At 58.7% G+C, this 20,672-nt stretch overlaps 3 protein-coding genes across 10 annotated transcripts; 2 read left to right on the forward strand and 1 right to left on the reverse strand.

Annotated features, from left to right (window-relative positions):
• Positions 1-1,330: 1,330 nt before the first annotated feature.
• TRADD (TNFRSF1A associated via death domain) lies at positions 1,331-7,115 on the reverse strand. Of its 2 annotated transcripts, XM_061138697.1 has the most exons (5): positions 6,974-7,115; positions 3,788-3,946; positions 2,600-2,877; positions 2,319-2,517; positions 1,331-2,183 (listed from the first exon to the last, which is right to left on the reverse strand). In XM_061138697.1, the coding sequence occupies exons 2-5, from the start codon at positions 3,936-3,938 to the stop codon at positions 1,873-1,875; spliced, it is 939 nt and encodes a 312-aa protein (XP_060994680.1). In that variant the 5' UTR covers positions 3,939-3,946; positions 6,974-7,115; the 3' UTR covers positions 1,331-1,872. The 2 variants fall into 2 exon arrangements, with proteins under 2 accessions (XP_060994680.1, XP_060994681.1); XM_061138698.1 differs by lacking the exon at positions 3,788-3,946 and having other exon boundaries at positions 6,974-7,025.
• Positions 7,059-10,827, forward strand: FBXL8 (F-box and leucine rich repeat protein 8). Its single transcript, XM_061138696.1, has 3 exons — positions 7,059-7,165; positions 8,708-8,877; positions 9,475-10,827. Exons 2-3 carry the CDS (start codon positions 8,726-8,728, stop codon positions 10,445-10,447), a joined length of 1,125 nt encoding a protein of 374 aa, XP_060994679.1. The 5' UTR covers positions 7,059-7,165; positions 8,708-8,725; the 3' UTR covers positions 10,448-10,827.
• A 468-nt stretch (positions 10,828-11,295) lies between these two features.
• On the forward strand, positions 11,296-20,275 carry LOC133054063 (heat shock factor protein 4). 7 transcript variants are annotated; one of them, XM_061138688.1, is made up of 15 exons: positions 11,309-11,517; positions 12,155-12,263; positions 12,353-12,480; positions 12,573-12,697; positions 12,942-13,017; positions 13,152-13,216; positions 13,734-13,830; positions 14,083-14,210; positions 14,334-14,561; positions 15,061-15,166; positions 15,265-15,330; positions 15,415-15,535; positions 19,252-19,554; positions 19,706-20,029; positions 20,136-20,275. In XM_061138688.1, exons 1-15 carry the CDS (start codon positions 11,395-11,397, stop codon positions 20,141-20,143), a joined length of 2,007 nt encoding a protein of 668 aa, XP_060994671.1. In that variant the 5' UTR covers positions 11,309-11,394; the 3' UTR covers positions 20,144-20,275. The 7 variants fall into 7 exon arrangements, with proteins under 7 accessions (XP_060994678.1, XP_060994674.1, XP_060994671.1 ...); XM_061138689.1 differs by having other exon boundaries at positions 15,466-15,535; XM_061138690.1 differs by lacking the exon at positions 14,334-14,561 and having other exon boundaries at positions 11,310-11,517.
• Positions 20,276-20,672: the final 397 nt, after the last annotated feature.

Genomic DNA, 20,672 nt, shown 5'->3' on the forward strand with positions numbered 1-20,672 from the left:
TTCAGCTTGGGGAACTCCCGAAGTAGGTCAGTGTGCAAAGGGTTTGATCGGAACCCAGTGGGGCAGAGAGGTGAAGACTGAGAGGCCAGGCCTTGCCCACCTATGCTGCCACCTCTCTCTCCCTGGAACTCAGAGCCTCCAGGTCCCAGCCCATGCAAGTGGGGCCTGGAGTAGACAACCCCACCTCACCACCCCCCCAACCCCGGAGTTTCTGAGGGCAGACTAGGGAACCAGCACTGCTACCCAGTGCCATCCTCTTACCCCATGCCTATGACTGCTCCTTCTGACTTCTTCCCACCAATGTTCTCCCTTCCAAAATAAACCCTCCATCCTGAGACTCACTCTCCTGCTCACAGACTTTTCAGGAGTCCTCTCCTATGTGTGGCTTTCTCTACTGCTTCCATCCCATCCCTCCCGTGGTCTGGTATCAGGCTGTCCCCACTATGTCCCAGAAACAGCCTCCACCTAGTAACCTTTTCCCTGACTCCAGTGGACACTCCTCGGCCTTCACAAATTCTCAGCCTCCATCACAGCAGGGAGAGCCATTCCTCTGGCTTCCAAATCTTGTTTTCCTCCTTCCTCTTTGGGTTGTTCTTTTTTCCAGTTGGTGTCCTTCAGGAACTCCCCCTGGGCTGTCCCACCCACACCCACCTGTACGTTTTGGAGTCCTTAGCCTTGACCCTCTCTGGAACTCAAAACTATAGCTCTAGCTATCCTTGAACTCTGGGTGTTCGACAGGAACATCACACCCAGCTAGTCCAAAACAGAGCAAGCGCTTCACTTTCCTCAGGGCCCCAGATCTCTCCTCCCATCTAACTGGCAAAATCAGAAACTCTGGAGTCCTCTCCCCCCTCTCTCCTCTTTCAGTGTCACCAGGCCTGTTGTCCTTTGTCCTAAACAGCTCTTGGTGTTCATCTTTTTCCTCCATCTCTGCTGCCAACTGCCTCAGCCTGGGGACTGTACTCTCTCTCCCTCTGAATCCTCACTCCCAGCCTGAACTGTCAAACCCCTTTAAAGGCCTCTCACTCGCCTCCGGATAAAATCCAAACTCTTGTAAAATGGTTTACCAGACCCCATACTCTCTGCCTCCCCCACTCTCCAATGGGTCTCTGCAAATCCACCCACTCCTAGATCCAGCCACTGTAAACCTTCTGTTCTAACATCCCTCCCTCCCACCTTCCTCAAGACTTCACCTGAGGCTGGCCATGTCCAGAATACTGCCCTTCTCTCATTCCACCGCCCCCCCCCCCAATATTCACACTCATCTCTCCCCAAGGAAGCCTAACTCCTAACCTGGGTTAGGCCCCTGCTCATTTGTTCCCACAACACCTTGTATTTTTCACATCCAAAAAATGGGTAGTATTTTATTACTTTATATTCAGAGTCCCACACTGATTGTAAACTGACGACAGACAAGATTCGTGTGTTTTGTTCACCACAGTATTTGCAGCACCCAGGATGATACCTAGGATACAGCAGGTCCTTAATGAATAATAATGAATGAAGAGGTAAAGTCTGGCTGAAAGTCCTTCTTCTAGGGTGGGAGAAGGTGAAGCAGACCTTGCAGCAGGTCTGTTCTAGATACTAGGACAGAGACCCATTCACTCTGTCTCTATCCTAGTATCTAGAACACAACTGCCCATTGGCACCCCAGCAGACACGGTGGGTGCTTGTCTGACTCCTGGAGAGGGCCGCCATCATCTCTGCGCAGCAGCTCCAGCAACTCAGCTAAGTGGGGTTGCTAAGTGTGGTCTCAGAGTCGCGTGGTGGACAAGAGGTCAGCAGTAGCAGCAGGAGGGACCCTACGGTCATCCAGATGCTCCAAACCCTGACTGGGCAACTGACCGACCTCCCCTTTCTCTGGTACTCTGCCTAGGCCAGGCCGCCGTCAGGGTTCGCCAGGCCCAGCAAGTCCTCCGCCAGGCTGGTGAGCTCGTTCTCTTCGAGTGCCTCCACCAGGCGCTGCAGCGTGGCACGGCGGCCCTCGGCCTGCACGAAGCGCCGCAGCAGCTGAAAGGCCTGCTCGTATAGCCCTTCGCGCTCGTATTCATAGGCCAGTGAGTCCAACGCCGGGTCCCGCAGCGCGCGGCAGCTGCGCTGCAGAGAGCGCCCCACCTTGCGCCACTTGAGGCCCACGGAGCGGGCGAACTTCTGTTGATCCTGCAGGTTCAACGGCCGGTTCACTGCAGAGAGAGCGGGGAGGGAGTGAGCTTGGGATACCCTTCCATTCCCGCCTTGACTACCCCGCCCAGACCTCGCCCCTCCCCAAGCTTCATCCTCCTGAGGATCCTGCCTCTCCCTTTCTCCGGGAGTCTCACCTATGGGCTGACCCTGGAAGAAAAAAGTCTGGCCAGGCGGCGGGGGTGGCGGTTTCTCCTCTGGCGGAGAAGGTGCCAGAGACTGCGAGGGGGCTGGAGTGCCTTGCACGTCGCCCCCTTGGCCCGCCGCCGAGCCGCATGTCAGATTCCTGAGCGCATCCTCCAACTCGGTGAGTTCCTCATCCCGGAGCCGGTCAGGCTAGAGAGGAGAGTGTGGTGTCGGTGGGGGTCTCCTTAGCGAATTCCCGCCCCACCCGACCCTGGCCCCAGCCCGGCCGCACCTTCTGCGCGCATATGCAGTTCAAACAGCGCTCCTCGTCGGTCAACACGGCATCCAGCTGCTCGGCGCCAGCACGCAGTTCCAGTTGCAGCGGCACCGCGTTCAGGGCCAGTGCCCGAGCCAGGTACCCTTGCAGCGTGGCTCGCAGCGCCCCCTCGCGGTAGGCGCGGAGGAAGCGGCCGCACGTCTGGCGCCCGCTGAAACGCAGTTGCACGATCAACTGCGGGTCACTGCGGTGGATCTTGAGCATCTGCAGCACGTCGGGGCTCCCGCCACTCTCTGCGGAGGCGGGCAGTCAGGCACCATGCGGTCCCCATGCGGGGCCATGCTCCATGAGGCCGGAGAAGGAATGAAGCCCGAGATGAGACGCCTTCCCCACCCCCAGACACCTAGGGGCGCGGGTATACCTCAGAACTCCCGGCTGGGAAGCAGAATGGGGAGGTAAACAGCAACAAGCCAGAATAAAGGCCAGGACCTATCACAGGGATCACCCTGAGACGGAGTGGGTGCCACTCTCGCCACATCCCTGAAGCCTCAAATGAGGGTGGGCAAAAGGGACGTGGAAGAGACTTTGCAGCGTAGAAAGGGGCGTTTGCCCTGGGCAGCCAAGACCTCTGGGCAGGCAGCTGGCCATGCAGTAGGCGGGAGGTTTCAGGTCTTCCGCCTCCTAGTACTGCTGCCCTCCTCCCAAGGAGAGGGGCTCTCGCTGTTCTGAGGCTGGGGCCAGATCCCCCAACCAGCTTCAACCTCCTGTGGCCTCAACCCTGAGGTGGGAAAAGTAGGCTGGAAAGGGAGGTACTGGGGAAGGATCTTGGGCAAGGAGTGCTGCAGTGAGACAGGAAAAGAAGAGAGAGGGTGGTAAAATTAGTAGAAAGCAGTGAGCAAGCGGCCTGATCTGGGCAGTGGTGGGGGGGGCATGGAGTAGGGGGATATTAGTGCACACAGAGGTAGACTATACACAGACACAGAGACACAAGTCTATACCCAAGGGCACTTATGTGTACCAGAGAAGAAAGACCCTAACATAACCAGGCATCCTTCTCCTGTCATCCCCAAGGAATCTTTTCTTCAAAGCGGTGATTAAACACAAGCCCACAGAGTTGAAGAGGTGGGGATCTTAGTCTCTGGCCCTGCCTACAAAAGGCCCCAGGCCCCCCTTTCTTCCCCAAGTGCCTGCCCAGCCACACACCTGCCAGGGCAGTCCGGAGAGCCCTGTACATTGCCACTTTCTGCTGCTGGTGAGCGTAGGCATCGGACAAGACCACTTTGTCCAGCGAGGACTCCACAAACAGGTATGCGCTGCCCACCCACTCCTCAAGCCCATTTGGCCCAGCCGCCATCTTGCCTCCTGGGGACAGAGATAGGCATTCAGATCACCCCCGGCCCAGCCCTGGAGACAGCTGTCCAGTCCCACGTCACCCAGCTGTCCCCACTCAGCTGGCACACTTGTGAAGGTAAGTTCATAATCCCCTAGGCAGCTTCTTGTGCTTCTGGCCCCAGCTCAGCTAAGAGTTGTAGTCAGGACTGTCCCTCCACTGCCTTCTCTGAGAAAGAGCCCCAGGTCACAGGGATGAGGAGAGGGACAATGTTGCAGTAAAACCAAAGTTCTGCCCCCTCCTCAGGGGAGGGTGTCTCTCTTTTCAAAGCTGACTGGAGACACCCTCCTGGATGGCACCCACACCCCACAGCACAACCAGACTCATGTCCTGGTATGCCCTCAGTTCAAATTTGAGGATCCCTGCAGGGGTTCCACAGCCCCCCCCCCCCCCAACTAGGTTTCTTCGCTGGCATTCCTGCTGTACCTCCTGGCTTCACTTCAAAGGACACCTGTAGTTTGCGCCTGCCCAGATTCTCTCCCCCAGTCTTGACTAACCTCTGGGGACTTCCCTCTTCCCTTTACTCAATCCACAGGCCTGTTGGAAGGGCTAATCTCACTCCTGACATCCAGCCTAGCCAATCTGCACCTTCCATTCACCTTCCTGAAATGGTTTGTTCTGAGTTGGGCACAGGATTCATATTGGACCTATCAGAATCAACCTGCAATTTGGGCTTCCCTGTTCGCTCAGTCAGTAAAGAGTCTGCCTTCAATGCAGGAGACTTGGGTTCAATCCCTGAGTTGGGAAGATACCCTGGAGAAGGAAATGGCAACCCACTCCAGTATTCATGCCTGGAGAATTCCATGGACAGAGGAGCCTGGTGGCTACAGTCTATGGACTCAAAAGAGGCAGACACAACTTAGCAACTAAAGCAACAGGAAAGAGGAACAAGCTTCCCTTTCCTATGTTGAAGCTGAGCTAGAAGGAAGGGTAGGTCTCCTTTGCCATTCTCAGTCTGACCAAGAATGAAACTGGCACAGAAAGCTGCAGGGCCAAGAGATGAAGAAGTGCACCCCCGACCACACCATGTCCCCGGCTCTAGCTGCCTCTCGGACTTTTCTGTTATGTGAACTAAATCCTTCCTTTTTAGTCTCAAGTCCTTGGAGATAGTCTGTTGTCTGACGCCATTCAAGTTGTTCTGTTACAGGCTCCTTCTCTGTCCAAACACAGTCAGGGCCCTTGGCATTAGCATCTCCTCTAATCTATCTTTGACAAAATCCTAGCTCTAGATCAAGGAGCAAAATTCTCAGTCAGCCATGGCACTGGCCTGTCAGTGGCCTCCCAGCTACAGCACCATGAGCAACAGGTGGAGAACTGCCCTGCCTCTTCCTTCATTACCTGAGGCAACATTATACCCTTTTCCTAGAAAAATGGGTTCAAGGGAATTCCCTGGGGGTGCTTTCACTGCCAGGGCCTGGACTCAATCCCTGGTCAGGGAACTAAGATCCCTCAAGCTGTGCGGTGCAGCTGGCAAATTTAAAAAATAGTAATAATAAAGGAAAAGAGAAATGGCACCCTCCACCTTCACCCAGACCTGGCAGGAAGAATAATACCTGATAACCCTACCCTGAGTTTGAGCACAGGGAACATACCTTTTGACCAGCTCCCCCCATCATTAGTAAGAAAACTTACTAATACTTGTGTGTTTATCCAAAAACAATAGAAATTAACAAGAAATTGGTATTGTTTATTTCTCTTGGGGAAGGGGGATATTGGGGTGGTTTTTATTTTCATTTTATTTAAATATTATACTTTATGTGAAATAGAGACATTTATTTTGTATTAAAAAGGCATCTTTGTTTTTCTTAAAAAGCAAAACAAAACAAAAACGGGGTGGGTGACAACTGGGACCAAGAGCAGTAGGGAGACAAGTGGGAAGCCCTGGGGTATTGGCCCAGAGTGGAGAAGTGGGAACCTGGCCCCAAAACATTTCCCCTTTGACATCTTCCTAGCCCCCTGACTGGAGGGTGGGTGGGTAAGGGCAGGGCCAGACAGTCCTCTACCCAGCTGGCCTGCCTGCAGGACACTGCAAACCAAGAGGAGGGGGGAATCTGTCATACTGTCTAGGACTGGAACGGGAGAAGGCGAACAGCCTGGTAACTGTGGAGAAGTGGCAGGGGTGGGGCGGGAAGAGGGGCGGGCCTTGGCTCGCTAAGCCCCCTTGGAAGCTCTCTGTCCCTTCACAGAAACCCCTCCTCGGGAAGTCCCGCGCCCCACCCACCTGGGGTCCGCCTCTCCATCAGCGGGGCCCGCCGGGGTCCTGGGAACCCTTAGCTGGGCTGAGACTGTAAGGGACACGTGGGTACCGACTCAGGAAAATATGCCCCTGCCATCGGTAGCCAGCCGGCGCAGCGCTCCATTAACACTGACAGAGGATGAGATGGTTCGATGGCATCACTGACTCAATGGACATAAGTTTGAGCAAACTCTGAGAGATGGTGAAGGACAGGGAAGCCTGGCGTGCTACACAGTCCATGGGGTCGCAAAGAGTTGGACACAACTTAGCCACTGAACAACAATAACAGTCCTGAGTAGCCCCACTTCTGGCCGGCTAGGCGGTGACGACCTGCGGGCGTGGCCTCTCAAGGCCTGAAAAGCTGCGAGTCCCAGCATCTACTCAAGCAAAGCCTCTCACGAGCTCTAAAGAGGAGCTCCCCGGCCTCCCATTAGCCCACCCTCCTGCTGGAGTTTCGCGCTTGCTACTGGCTCTGACCGGCAAGGGGTTTCTACTCGAATGTCTGTTCAGAACCAGCCCCACCCCGTCCTCTCATCCACAGGGCCCTGCCGCCCCTTGAAAGCCCCTAGTTGGGACAAGGCAGGGGCCAACGTCGGTACCCTCTCTCCAGCCTCCCACGGAAACAGCTCAATAGGCCACCACCACGACCACCACCACCTGACCCCGGCAGCCGCGGGTGACAACCGCACCGCGCCCGTGCTCCTGAGCCAGGATCCCCTGGCTCCTGCCCGCAACGGAAAGCCCACCCACCCTCTGCACTAACCTGGCCGCCTTGGCCCGGCCTGGATTCCCACGCCCGCCGGCTTCCACTGGACTCGCGCTGCTTCCGGGTGTGCGCGGAGCGCAGGGGCGGCGCCCCAGTCCGAGCCGCCCCGTCCGTCCCGGCGTCCCGCCCCGGGGCTCCCCGCGGTTCCTTCCCGCCACCGTCCTCTGCTGCCCCCGATCCGCTGCACAGGTAAGACACTGGCGCCTGAGGTCAAACAGCAGGCGGAACTGCCCGCGGCAAGGGACTTCGAGGACTTGAGGTTCTTACGAGGCCGGAGGGCCCCAGGGTGAGAGCCGATCCTTTTCCTCCAGCGGGTAACGGACGGAGCAACGAGGGGACGTCCCCTTCTGGGTGGTCGAGCTCGAAGATCCAAGATCTCTGATTCTACCTGACACTCTGAACTGGGTGCCAAGTTCAAGCGTGGCGGAGGGTATCAGAAACTCCCGGGTACTCGAGACACAAATTCCAGCAGGGACCGTTAGCCTAGAAAATATGGGAAAATAGAAAACTGGCCAGTGGCGTCAAACGTTGTGTACGAAAACCTTTAAGCACCTTTAACTAAAATTGGCAACTTCAAAAAGGACGCACAGTCTCCAACAAAGGCCGCGCTCTGATGTGGGTCTGCGGAATTCCAGTTGAGCCTAAACCGCCCAACGGGTGCCTGGGCTGCTCGGGGTTCAGGATCGGAATTTGAACCCAGGGTCCCTCAGGCCCCCACAACCCCAAGATTTTCTCCGCCTCGCTGGCCTCTCATTGGAAGAACCCAAATTGTCTCCCCCAGTGAAGTGGAGGAAGGAGCCTCCCTTCTCCTTGCGGATTCAGCTACGCCCCACCCGCACCTCTGCTTCCTGATTGGCTCCTGGTCCCTGCCAATTAAAAGTTTTCCTTAATGTTCCCTCCCTATTAACCCTGCCGTCACTCTCTAGTGACGAGTGGAGCTAAGACCGGGTTTCTCAACTTGGGACCTGTGGTATACATCTGCGCTTGTTGAAATTCATATTCCTGGGCCCTACTGTTTGAGGAGAGCTTGATTTAGTAGATGGGGCCATGAAATCTGTAGTGTGAACAAAAGTCCGGGTGATTTTGGTGCCCAGCGTCCTTTGAGAAGCCATTTCAACGGCCCTTGGTGTTTGGGCTCCGTCGTTCCCTAAGTATTTAGGGTCTAAGTTGGGAGGCAAGCAGTTCAGTGACTCTGTGAGACTAGTCCGGGTTCTCTGGCCGCCGTGATGGTGCGGTAGAGGGAGACGGGGGCGAGGGGTTGGGGAAGACGTGGTGGTCTGGAGTCAGGGCCTGGGCAGTGGCCCTCCAACTTCCTCAGAGAAGGCGTTGGTGACTAGGAGAAAGATCTGACAGCATCGTCCCAAATCCGGGTATTTTGGCTTTATCAACCTGGTGCACGGGTCGCGGTTGAGTTCCTTCTAATACAGTATTATAAAATGTGAATTTGTTCAACAAGTGAGAACGTAGTTTAAAGGAAGAATCAGAAATGCTCGGCATCTCAGGCAGACTTCATGGGTCTGAGATCTGTGTACCGAGCCCCAGGCTTGATTTAATAGCTTGGTTAAATGCTCTGCTGTCACGGTCTTGAAATCCTCGATAATATTTTAAACAGAGAGACACACATTTTCACTTTGCACTGGGCTCTGCAAATTTACATAGCGGATCCTGGGCCCCAAGCATTTCTACACATAGGCTCCAGCTATTCCCCTCAACACTGTGGCCTTCCTGCAGGGGGGGCCCCACCTGGCCATGGCCGAGCCTGGAGAACAGCTGCCAGAGGAGGTGCTGGCGCTCATCTTCCGCCACCTGCCCCTGACCGACCGCGCTGCTGCAGCGAGGGTCTGCAGAGCTTGGGCTGCCGCTGCCACCTGCAGCGCTGTGTGGCACGACACGAGCATCAGGTGAGCAGTCTCTTCCCCCTCCCACCTTCTCCCAGTCTTGGTAGAGTCAGAGGTTGGGGAGATACTGTGACTCTCCCCCATATTAAAAAGCGTCATTTCTAACATTGGCCACCTACTGTGTACCAATCATTGTTCTAAGGGCCTTACGTGTACCAGTCTTTCTAATTCTCACAAACACTTTATGTGATGGACGGGTAGTATTATTATCTCCATCGCACAGATAAAAAATTGAGGCAGAGAGATTTAATTACTTCCTCACTCAACTGAGAAGTGACAGGCAGAATGTGAATGCGGCAGCCCAGAGGCTTGGCCCTGCCCCGCCTCCGGAAAGACCCATGAGAAAGCCCACTTTCTAAAATACCTTGCCTCTCTCTGGCACGGTTTCAACTGGCGGCAGATGCATCTGAAGGAAGGGATAGGGTTCCCTCCTAGCATACGTAGGAGAGACCAGGCACGGGAGGAACAGGGAGGTTTGTGGGCAGGGGGCAGAAGTGGGATGGTAACCGGAACCCAGAGAGAAGGGTGGGTTAGAGACCTCTCGCCAGGTCGCAGGGACTTGGCCGGCCAATGCCTTTTCTCCACCACTCTACCCCCAAGTTGCGACTGTGAGCTGGAAGGCATGCTGCCGCCGTATCTGTCCGCTTGCCTGGACCACGTTCAGAATCTATGGCTGGAATTTGAGCCGTCGAGGAAGTCGAGTCGCCGGGCGGCCACGGAGTTACTGACTGCACTGACGGGCCGTAACCCCGGGCTTCGAGGCCTGTGCCTGGAGTGCCGTGGAGAAAAGCCGCTCTTCGACGCCGGCCGCGACGTCCTGGACGCGGTGCACGCCCTCTGTGGGGCGGCCCGCGCGCTGCGCCACCTCGACCTGCGGCGCCTGCCCTTCTCACTGGACGACGCGCTGGTGCTGCAGGTGGCACACGGTTGTCCGGAGCTCCGCAGCCTTTTCCTGGATAACAGAACGCTGGTGGGCAGCGTAGGGCCAGGCTCCGTGCTCGAGCTGCTACAGGGCTGCCCCTTCCTGCGCGCCCTTGGCCTGCACCTGGCCAGCCTGTCGCGCACCGCGCTCGAGGCACTGGCGGCGCCAGAGCGCGCGCCTTTCGAGCTCCTCGCCCTGCGGTGCGCGTGTCCGGAAGACGCACGCGCGCCCCCCCTGCCTGATGAAACCTGGGCCGCGTTGAGCCGCCGCCACCCGGGACTGGAGGTAGAGCTGGAGCTAGAGCCGGTGCTGCCTGCAGAGAGCGTGACGCGCGTCCTGCAGCCAGCCGTACCCGTGGCTGCGCTGCGCCTCAGCCTCTCTGGGGACACCGTAGGCCCAGTGCGCTTCGCGGCGCGCCACTACGCTGCAACCTTGCGCGCGCTTGAGGTGCGCGCCGCCGCCTCGGCAGAGCTGGACGCCGCACTGGAGGAGCTGGCAGCGCGCTGCGCGGGCCTGCGCGAGGTACACTGCTTCTGCGTGGTGCGACCTTCCGTGCTGCACGCCTTCCGCGCGCGCTGCCCGCGCCTGCGCAGTTACACGCTCAAGCTAACGCGGGAGCCCCATCCCTGGCGGCCCACGCTTGTGGCGTGATGGGACAAACGCTCTTTCCGCTCCCTGCGGACGTGTGTCCTCTGAAATGCTGCGTGGGTTTGCCCAGGGGCGGGCCAGCTGCTAGCCCTCTCCTTTGGGACTCTTACCTCTTGTCCCTCGCGAGGATTAGAGCCTATAAAGTGGCATCGTTACCGGTCCAGGGCGCCCTGAGCCCACTCGTTGCTTTCAACATCTGCAGACACCCACTGTCCCCGTAGTACAGGGGTCACCCTCCTCCAACCCCAGTCCTCTGCAAACGTGTCGCCAGCTCGGCGGCCCTGGCGTGGGGGGAGGGAGGGCACAGGTTCAAGTCGTGCCTCAGGGGTGTGTGTGTTAGTGCCTCTGGGGTGAGTGTGGAATAAATCAAGCATTATCTCTGAGTCCTGTGAAAGGCCGGGTCTGCTCTGAACTGACAGAGGCTGGAAGAGGGGTAGGGAGGGTTTGAGACCTCAAGGTCCATTTCTACCGGTGCAGCTGCAGCGGTCAGGGTCGGGGTCCTGGAATCTTCGGAATGACAGCGTCCCAGGTTCCGCGGGAGGGTGTCAGCTTCTCCTCCCCACCCTCGCCCGCTCCTATCTGCCCCTCTACCCGAGGCTTGGCTGTGCCCATTCCATCGCTTTCCCAGCATACATCAGGCTGTGTACGCTTGATATCTCCCGAAGAACACAGGAGCAAACAGCGGGCCTGAGAAGTGTGCGACTCGAACTCAGGTCTCCCTCCCTCCTGCACCCTGCCCCCACGCACATCCGATCCCATACTGCCCTTTCGGTCCGCCGGTGTTGCGGCCGCGGCCAGAGCCCCGCCCCGCCAGTTCGCACGTGGCCCCCGCCTGACCCGGCGCCGGGAGGCGGAGTAGGGCGGGGCGGGCGGCAAACGCAGCACTTTCCGCGGCTTTGACAAGCCCGCGGTGGCCGGGCCCGAGCGCTTAGCGGTGCCGAGACTGCGCCATGCAGGAAGCGCCGGCCGCGCTGCCCACGGAGCCGGGCCCCAGCCCAGTGCCTGCCTTCCTCGGCAAGCTATGGGCACTGGTGGGCGACCCGGGCACCGACCACCTGATCCGCTGGAGCCCGGTGAGGGCTGGGGCCCCTCGACTTCCTCAGTGGTCCCCGGGATTCCTCCACGTCAGTGAACGTCCATGCTCATCAACCCCTGCCTGGGACGGGGTTGTGGGTCCCTTGATTCAGCCGTCTAGGGTAGGCGACGGCTTGGGCGGGGGGTGTGGTATTGGAGATGGAGGTGAGGCGACTTCCTTCGGGCAGAGGAAAGGGTAGGAGCCTTCTGAAGGAGACCCAGCACCCGAAGGATCTTCGAGGTCTTCTAGTTCCCACCCTATCCCATCAGACAGATGGGAAAACGGAGACCAGGAGAAGGGAAGGGCTGCGTCTGATTCTAAATCAGAGTCACAACGCGGGTCTGGGAGCCATCCGGGTCTGGAACCCAAGTCTGGCCTCTGCACCTCCTCCTAGAGAACCGAGTAGGGAGTCTGGGTGGGCTGGGGTAGAGGTTCATTGTGGTGGCCCCGGGTTAGGCCTCAGAGCTGGTTCCGGCCCGGCCTCGTCCCACGTCCCCATGAATGACAGTCTCCAGAGTGAGTGCGAGTTTGTGTGTGCGCGCGCCAGCCCGCTGGCTTGGCCGTGGGCGGGCACCGCTCACCGTGTCGTCTGGTCTCCGCCCGCACCGTGAGTGGGCGGGCGGTGCTCTCCTCAGAGCGGGACCAGCTTCCTCGTGAGCGACCAGAGCCGCTTCGCCAAGGAGGTGCTGCCCCAATACTTCAAGCACAGCAACATGGCGAGCTTCGTACGGCAACTCAATATGTGTGAGTCCCTAGGGCCGAGTGGGAAGCGAGCGTGGATGACTTGGATCGCGGGGACTCAGCAACTTACGCCCCCGCGCCCCGCTCCCTAGACGGTTTTCGGAAGGTGGTGAGCATCGAGCAGGGTGGCCTGCTGAGACCGGAACGGGATCACGTCGAGTTCCAGCACCCGAGCTTCGTACGCGGCCGAGAGCAACTGCTGGAACGCGTGCGCCGCAAGGTTAGGGGCGGCCAGCAGTGACCAGCGAACCCGGGTGGAGGTGGGACAGCTATTTCGTGAGACCCTTACTTGAGGGAGCCTCCCTCCTGCAGGTGCCTGCGCTGCGCGGCGACGACGGCCGCTGGCGCCCCGAGGACCTGGGCCGGCTGCTGGGCGAGGTGCAGGCTTTTCGGGGAATGCAGGAGAGCACCGAGGCGCGGCTGCGGGAACTCAGGCAGTGCGGGGGAGGGGGCGGAGGAGGATGGGGAGGGAGAAGGGGGGCTCTGGGCGCTAGGACACTGGCTTCTAGACGGTTCTGGGCACCTCCTCCAAGACCAGTGGGCCGAGCTGTGGCAGTCTCTTGACTATGAATGGACGATCATCTGAGTGGACGCGGGCGCGGGCCTGCCATTCTGGGGGTGGGCGGTAGTGACCCGGCGAACTCTCAGATGCCTCAGCACCCTCCCGCGCCTTTTCCCCAGGCAGAACGAGATCCTATGGAGGGAGGTGGTCACGCTGCGGCAGAGCCACGGTCAGCAGCATCGGGTCATCGGCAAGGTGTTCCTCTTCCCCCACCCCACTCCTGAATGTACCGCCCCCCCAACGGCCAGTCCTGGAAGCCCCCTGGAAGTGTCTTGTTAGAGTGAGGGGCAAGACCCCAAGTATGAGTTAACCCTTTGTTTCCTTTTCAGCTGATCCAGTGCCTCTTTGGGCCACTTCAGGCTGGGTCTGGCAGCGCAGGAGCTAAGAGGAAGCTGTGAGTGAGAACCCCAGAGACGCCCCTACTCCCTGCAGGACTTCCCTGCCAGAGCCCCAGGCAGGACTCCTTCTCCTTCAGAAACCCCTTCACCTGTCTTTCCCCCTGCACTACAGTCTTCCTCACCCCATGGCCATCTCCCCTAAAGCCCCATTCCAGGGCTTCACCCACCCCTAATTCTACCACAAAACCCCAACTCTCAGACCCCTCACTTCCAGGGCTTTAATCCTGTATTTCCACCCTATGATCCCCTTCCCCTCACTCCAGAGCATCCCAAGAGCAGAGGGTCTGGGGCCCAAACCAGGCTTCCTCCCTCCCCTCTGCCCCCAAAGGGCCCCCATCTCTGGGGGGGGGGGGGAGCCCCTTCTGCCTCCAGCATGTGACTGATGCCCTGGCAACAGGCCTCAGCTCTGCTGACGTGGCTGCTGGGGCCTGTGGGAGGGCGGTGGTGCAGGCTGAGGGACCTGGGAGATGAATCTGCCCAGCCCCCTGCCTTGCCCCTGGCCACCTTGCACAGGTCCCTGATGCTGGATGAGGGGTGCCCAACGCCAGCCAAATTCAACGCCTGCTCCTTACCTGGTGCCCTCCTGCAGGACCCCTACTTTATCCAGTCGGTAGGTTTTTGATTCTCCTCTCTTCCCTCCATAGAGAGCCTGTACCCTTTCCCCATTCCCCAAAAAGAAGAGATGAAAAAAAAAAAAAAAAAGGAAGAGAAGATGGAGCCTAACCTCCCTCCCACCAGACCCAGCATGGGTCAAGCCTCCCCCCTCAAGCCTTCCCCCTTAGGTCTGGCCCATGTGGTCCAGTCGGGCTCTGGCTCACCCTATGACTTGAGATAAAGGGCTCAACCCGTCTTCTACTTGCAGCCCCTCCCGGAGACCACGCTGGGCCTCAGCAGCCCTCACAGGGCCAGGGGCCCCATCATCTCCGACCTCCCGGAAGACTCTCCATCCCCTGAAGGAACCAGGCTTTCCCCCTCCAGTGGTGGCAGGAGGTAAGAGGGAGAGGGGCTGCCTTCTGGGGAGCTGTGGGGGGGCGGGCCTGGCAGCCCAGATGGCTGTGGGGATAGGGGGAGAGGTCAGCGCCAGGGTCTGGTTGAAGCTTTTCTCTGGTGCAGGGAGAAGGGCCTGGCACTGCTCAAAGAAGAGCCAGCCAGCCCAGGGGGGGAAGGCGAGGCCGGGCTGGCCCTGGCCCCAAACGAGTGTGACTTCTGCGTGACAGCACCCCCACCGCTGCCTGTGGCTGTGGTGCAGGCCATCCTGGAGGGGAAAGGGAGCTTCAGCCCTGAGGGGCCCAGGAATGCCCAACAGTCTGAACCAAGAGGCCCCAGGGAGGTTCCCGACAGGTGAGCAGAAAGCCCATTTGTGATTATAAACCCCGTGGGCCATTTTTGCAGCTAGACCCGCACTAGCTAGTCCTGAAACTTCCCAGCCTTGTCTGCCCCAGGGTGGCTGAGAAGGCAGCCATGGTCTGACCTGATTTCTCAGAGTTGCTCTAAGGAGCACCAGCTTCAGAGGGCCCTGGCAAGTGGAAACGCCTCAGTGGCAGGGCTGAGGAGTCTGCATTTTAAATGCCACCACTGGGGCGATTGTCAAGATGGTAAAGTACGTGACAGCTTAAGACCCACTGGTATTGATAACTGCCTGGGTGGGGGCAGGCACACAACCCAAACCTCAGACCAAAGGTAGGAGGCAGAAGGCACTTTCTCTGTGCCCTTCTGTGTGTGGGGGTTGGGAGGTCCTCTTCAAACACTTTCTAGATATTGTCAGATTTAGATTCTGAGGTATCCAGGTTCCTTGGAAACCTAATGCAGGGAGTGGCCAACAGCAGTTCTCTGTGCACAGGGGCCCTCTGGACCTGGAGAGGGGAGGCCGGAGTCCAGAGAGTCTGCTGCCTCCAATGCTGCTTCGGGCCCCCCCTGAAAGTGTGGAGCCCGCAGGGCCGCTGGATGTGAGTACACGCTCCGTGAGGCAGGGGCACAGGGCTCGGTGGGCTCCAGCTGTCTGGGCACCATGGGGAGGACACCGTTGACCCAGAGCTTCCCCCAGGTGCTGGGCCCCAGCCTCCAAGGGCGGGAATGGACTCTGATGGACTTAGACATGGAGCTGTCCCTGGTAAGATGGGGGTGGGAGGGCGGCAGCGGTGGGTGTTGAGGGTTGCTCAGCCAAGCCCTTTAGTCCACCACTGTTCTCCCTCAGCCAAAGCCCCAGCTCCCTTCACCAGCTGCTTCCTGGGGTTCTCTTCTGCAGTTGCAGCCCTTGGTTCCAGAGAAGGGTGAGACCGAGCTGGCGGTTAAGGGGTTAAATTCTCCAGGCCCAGGTAATAATTGTGGTGACTCAGGGACCAGGGGGAGACGCTGAGGGGCCTGAGCTATCAAGATTGGGTGGGCTGGGCAGTCGATGTTTGGGAGGGAAATCCCTGGAGTCAGGCTGGGAGAGGGGGGAGGTTGAGAGTGGATGTTTCATCTCAATTGACCAGAGGGCAAGGCGAGTGAAGCTCTCCTTCCCCGAAGAAAGGAGATGACCGTCTCTCCCTGCTGAGTACAGCCCCACTTCTCCTAGGAAAGGACTCCACCCTCGGGGCACCACTCCTGCTGGACATCCCAGCGGCTTTGGGAGGCCCAGCCCTCAGCCTGCCCGGAGCTTTAACCATTTACAGCAGCCCTGAGAGCCGGGCCTCCTACCTGGGCGCGGGAGACAACCCCTCGCCCTGAGACCCCCTCCACTCCGAAGCCAGCCCTGCTGCGGGTCTGGCCGGCAGGAGCACGCCCTGCTCGGCTTCCTTGAGCCCCCTGGTGGACGCTGAGTGAAGCCGCACTTACTTGGCAGCCCCTCTCCATTCCCCGAGTCCTGCATAAAACCGCGGTTTTTTTCTGTGTTTCTGATCTCTTTCCTCTACCGACCAGGGAGCACAGAAGTCATGGGTGGGGGGCGCCTTTGCCTTCATAGAAACGTCCAGATCCCAGGGCTTTAATGTTAATCGAGGAACCCTTGGAGAGGGGAGGTGCCTCCAAGGCCGAGCTCTCATGCTTAGGCCCCATCCTGCGGGTGCGAATCCAGGGCTGGCGCACGGCCACTGCGACCTCCGGGAATCGGGGGCTTTTAGGGGTCACACCCAGCACCGCAGTGCACCCGCTCTGTGATCTTGAGTAAGCTGGTCTCCTCCTCTTAGCCTTCTCTGTGCGGGCAGAGAGAATGGGTGTAAAACGCCTGGGAATTGCTGGGGTACTTGGGTCCCCGGGCTTAACGATCCCCACCCTGACTCCTCCGGCGCGCCCAGGGTGATGAGGGAAAGCGGACTGCGTATACGCGGCCAGGCGGTACTCGACCTCTGCAGCCGGCCTCCCCGCGTCCCGAGAACGGCCCCCTTTCCCCACCCCCTCCCGGTTCCCGGCAGCCCTGGCTGCCCCGCCCCCGCCCCCGCCGCAGCTGCTGCTCCCATCCCCACCCCGCCCGGCCCTTTCTGCCTCGTCATCTCCTGCCCCGCCGAGGCTCGACCCGTGAGTGGGGCCGCCAGGAGCGCAGGGATCGGGAGCCCCACCGAACCCCTCCCCCCGCCCCGGCTGGGGGAGGGAAGAGAAACTGAATTTGGGCCAAATCCGCGCCCGATTACCACCAGCAGCCGTGCGCGAAGGTCTGTGAGCCCCGCCCCTCCCCTCCCCTCCGCAGGACTCTTATCTCTGGGGCTGGGTGGAGGGATGGATGTTAAGAATTCGCAGGTGCGCGAAGTTTTCCACGTTGACCCACCCCCTTCGCTCCTTAGCGAAAGAACGCGCGCAGGAAGTGAGGTGGGGAGGGCGGCAGAGACCCCCGACCACGCGTGCTAACTGGAGCTGCCTGGTCCTCTGGGAAGAATCTGGGCTGTGATCATTGAAGGACATAACTTCAATACTCTGAGCATTAAATCTCAGAGGATCTAGACTAGCTGGGGTCTCTGCTCTCCAGACAGGACAAAAGGCAGGACTTGGGGTAACTAGAGGAGGAAGCTAACATGAAAATAATTTGGGGAGGAGGGAGAAAAAAGGAGGGGCCAACCTAATATGTCCCCTCCCTCTCTGCACCTGTCCACAGTGGGTTCTGTCTTCCCTCCCTTCCTGCACTCTTGACTGGGGGAACAGGTTTTGGAAACCGCAAGTAAGAGGGCAGAGGATCCATGGTACACAGTCCAGTGATGTCAGCCTAGTGAGGGTGTATGATGTTCACTGGGATACAGAGGAGAAGTAACCAATCTGCCTCTGGGACACTCGGGCATTGGGGTAAAAGGGGACATTTGAGTCTTGGAGGATGGGTCCACCGCTTGGAGGGAGAAAAGGGATTCCAGGCCCAGGGAACAGTGTCTACAAAGTTTAGGAAGTGCGGGTACTGAATGGTTGAGGGAAGTGGGGGAAAGCCTGCTATGTGGGGTGAACAGATAGTCTGGATTCTCTCTGGTGGTCTCACGAGGGTTGGGGGACAGGTAGTTATGGTTGACATTTTGCTTGGCCAGATACCTTGTAGTCAGGCTGGAGCAAGTCAGACTCTAGTTCTGCCACTTGGTCTCTCTGAACCTGTCTCCTCATCTGTAAAATGGGCACAATAATCCTACCCTAGAGAGTTGTCAAAGTCACTGTTCCATAGGGTGATGGGACAGGAGTGAGAGGTGCTGGGAGAGGCTGTTACAGGAGATGGGGGGTGGAGGGAGATGCTGATTCTTACTGAGATGTCAGTGCAGGAGCAGCATTTGTCACAAATGGGACATGAAGGGAGAGGGAAGGGCAAAGGGTCTCTGCTCATGGCTTGAGGGAAGGGCTGACACCTCAGTATGGCCAGGAGGGGTGCAATGACCAGAGAGGCATAGCATGACACCAGGCAGTGAGAGAGATGGGGGTTAAGACCAAATCCTCTCTCCCATTCCTAGAGCCAGGTAAGGAGGTAAAGGAGGGACCCCAAAGAGAGGATGAAACCCTTGGACAAAGCTAAGGCCAAGGGAGATGGACTGAGAGAGGGAGTGGTCCAGGGCCTGAGCTAATCGCCCCTTAATGCCAGGGACCTTGCTGCCTCGGTCAGGCGACCCAAGAGGAGATGGGCCATTGTCCTTAGTTGTTGATAAGTGAACAAAGCAGATTAATTTCTGCCCAACACCTGCTGTTGGGGTGGTGACAGCCTCTCAAAATGGGAGGATCCACGGAGGAAAACAGTGAAAGTTTGACATTTCCTGGTAGCTTTTATGAGTTGGGTCCTGGATACTTCAAGATGATGGCTGTAAATCATTCCCAGAGCAGCAGGGAGACAGTTTGGTCTCAGGTGATGTCAGAAGATCTCAGTCAGAGCTAAGACTCAAGAGGACTCAGGAAACCAGGAGAGGCCAGGAGACCACATTGGGGTTCCAACATGGTGGTGGTATTGGTGAGGGGGTGCAGAGGCAGGGGCCTGTCCTGGAAGGATGGACCTCAGGTTCAGGTTAAGGGGTTTGGACTTCCTCAGGTAGGTGAGAGGAGCGGGAAGACTCTCAGCACTTTGGGATCCTGGACGGGAGATATGAAACTTTGCAGGGTCTAGGCTGGAAATGAAAGACTAGACTCAGTGGTGAAGTTGACAGAAGTATTCAGCAGAGAGACTGAAAAGGACTTGATTGCAAGCTGGGTGTGGGTTATCAGGACCAGCTGCAAGTTGGGGAAGCAGGTTGGGAAAGAGAAGTTAGGTTGGATTAACTAGGTCTGAATCCATCGCGGGATCTACAGGTGGCAGGGGCTCAGGAGGAAGGACCTGCTTGGGGAGAGCAGTCAGAGTAGATGATGGTCCTGGGGTAGCTAGGGGAGGAGAGGAGCGCCACAGCCAACATTTAGGGACCGAAGGTGAAGCCCGAAGCAGAGATAAGGCAGAAAAGGCCAGGGAGGCAGGATCGGTCCTGTGCTGTGCTGCGGGGCTGGCGGGCCGCAGCAGAGATCCAGGTGAACTTAGACCCCAGCCACGGATGTTCACTGGGGCCCCGGGAGACAGGTCAAAAGCAGGGGAGCTCCGGCCCCCACTACCTCTCGCCCCCCACCTCCCATGCAGCCCCTACCATGGGCAACACCCAGGAGAGGCCATCAGAGACGATCGACCGCGAGCGGAAACGCCTGGTAGAGACGCTGCAGGCGGACTCGGGGCTGCTGCTGGATGCGCTGCTGGCACGGGGCGTGCTCACCGGGCCCGAGTACGAGGCGCTAGACGCGCTGCCTGACGCCGAACGCAGGGTGCGCCGCCTGTTGCTGCTAGTGCAGAGCAAGGGCGAGGCTGCCTGCCAGGAGCTGCTGAGCTGCGCCCAGAGAACTGTGCGGGCGCCCGACCCCGCCTGGGACTGGCAGCACGTGGGGACCGGTGAGAGCAGGCGGGGGAGGCGGGGCCTAGGTCAGAGGAGGGGGCGTGGCGTGGGGGGCATCGCTCTTTGGTCTTCCCCAAAGAGTCGCACGTGTGCAGAGGAAACCACAGAGGATAAACTGAGCCTGAGGCACTCCCACCTCCGCCGCAGGCTACCGGGAACGAAGCTATGACCCTCCATGCCCAGGCCACTGGACTCCCAGAGCTGCTGACTCAGGGACCACGTGCCCCTGGCTGCCCAGAGCTCCAGAATCCGACGAGGCCCGGGGTCCTGAGGACTCCGAGGCAGCACAATCCGGAACCCTCGAGGAAACTGAGCCAGAGCTGGAAGCCGAGACCTCTGAAGGGGCTGAACCTGAGTTGGAAACCCAAATGGATCCGGAACCGGAGCCAGAGGCGGAACCGGAGCCGGAGGCAGAACCAGAGCCCGAGCCGGAGCCGGAGCCTGACTTCGAGGCTGGAGACGAGTCTGAAGGTGTGAGGCTGCCCAAACCTGGCGGGAGGGCGTGGCCTGGGAGGTTGCGGGGTGGGGGTGGGGGGTGGCTCCACCTGAATGACCACACCCCTTCCATCATTTCTAGATTCCTGAAAGCCATAGCGCCTACAGGCCACTCTTCGTCGTAACAGGATGGGATCTGGGATCCTGCCATGGTGGCATCAGATGCCACCAAGGTTCCATCTGGCCCAGTACCACTGAAAGTGAATAAATTCTGGAGGGTCAGCCTGGACTCTTGATTGTGGCTCTTTGCCCCGGAACGAGGGTGTGGATGTGTGACTCTAAGTCCCAAAGACTTGGGCAGCCCTGTGTCCATGGCACAGTCCTCAGCCCATTTCTGTCCTCAACAGTACAAGCTGTACCCCTGTAGACCCCAGACCCAGGTCCTCAGTGGGACAAGGGCCAGATCCTTGGACCCTACTCCGTGGCCCTTTTATCTTCATGAACCATTTGGGAACATGTGTCATCACCAGCCCCACCCCATGAAAGCCCCTAGCACTGGCTGGCACAAAGGGCCAGGAAAGGAGTACTTCTCTCCACTTAGAGAAAGCTAGACTCACAGCCTTGGGAAGGGAGATTAAGAGAAAGAGGAAGTGATCGTGAGTAGATGCAGCCGACACAC

Source organism: Dama dama, chromosome 4 (genome assembly GCF_033118175.1).
Source record: "Dama dama isolate Ldn47 chromosome 4, ASM3311817v1, whole genome shotgun sequence".
NCBI classification, from domain to species: Eukaryota; Metazoa; Chordata; class Mammalia; order Artiodactyla; family Cervidae; genus Dama; species Dama dama.

Coding starts and splice junctions, on each gene's coding strand:
- TRADD (XM_061138697.1), bottom strand. CDS start 3,938: ATGGCGGCTGGGCCAAATGGGCTTGAGGAGTGGGTGGGCAGCGCATAC. Junction 2,878..3,787: donor TCTCCGGACTGCCCTGGCAG/GTGTGTGGCTGG, acceptor CCGCCTCCGCAG/AGAGTGGCGGGAGCCCCGAC. Junction 2,518..2,599: donor ACTGCATATGCGCGCAGAAG/GTGCGGCCGGGC, acceptor TCTCCTCTCTAG/CCTGACCGGCTCCGGGATGA.
- FBXL8 (XM_061138696.1), top strand. CDS start 8,726: ATGGCCGAGCCTGGAGAACAGCTGCCAGAGGAGGTGCTGGCGCTCATC. Junction 8,878..9,474: donor TGGCACGACACGAGCATCAG/GTGAGCAGTCTC, acceptor TCTACCCCCAAG/TTGCGACTGTGAGCTGGAAG.
- LOC133054063 (XM_061138688.1), top strand. CDS start 11,395: ATGCAGGAAGCGCCGGCCGCGCTGCCCACGGAGCCGGGCCCCAGCCCA. Junction 13,018..13,151: donor AGCATCGGGTCATCGGCAAG/GTGTTCCTCTTC, acceptor TTTCCTTTTCAG/CTGATCCAGTGCCTCTTTGG. Junction 14,562..15,060: donor CCCAGGGAGGTTCCCGACAG/GTGAGCAGAAAG, acceptor CTCTGTGCACAG/GGGCCCTCTGGACCTGGAGA.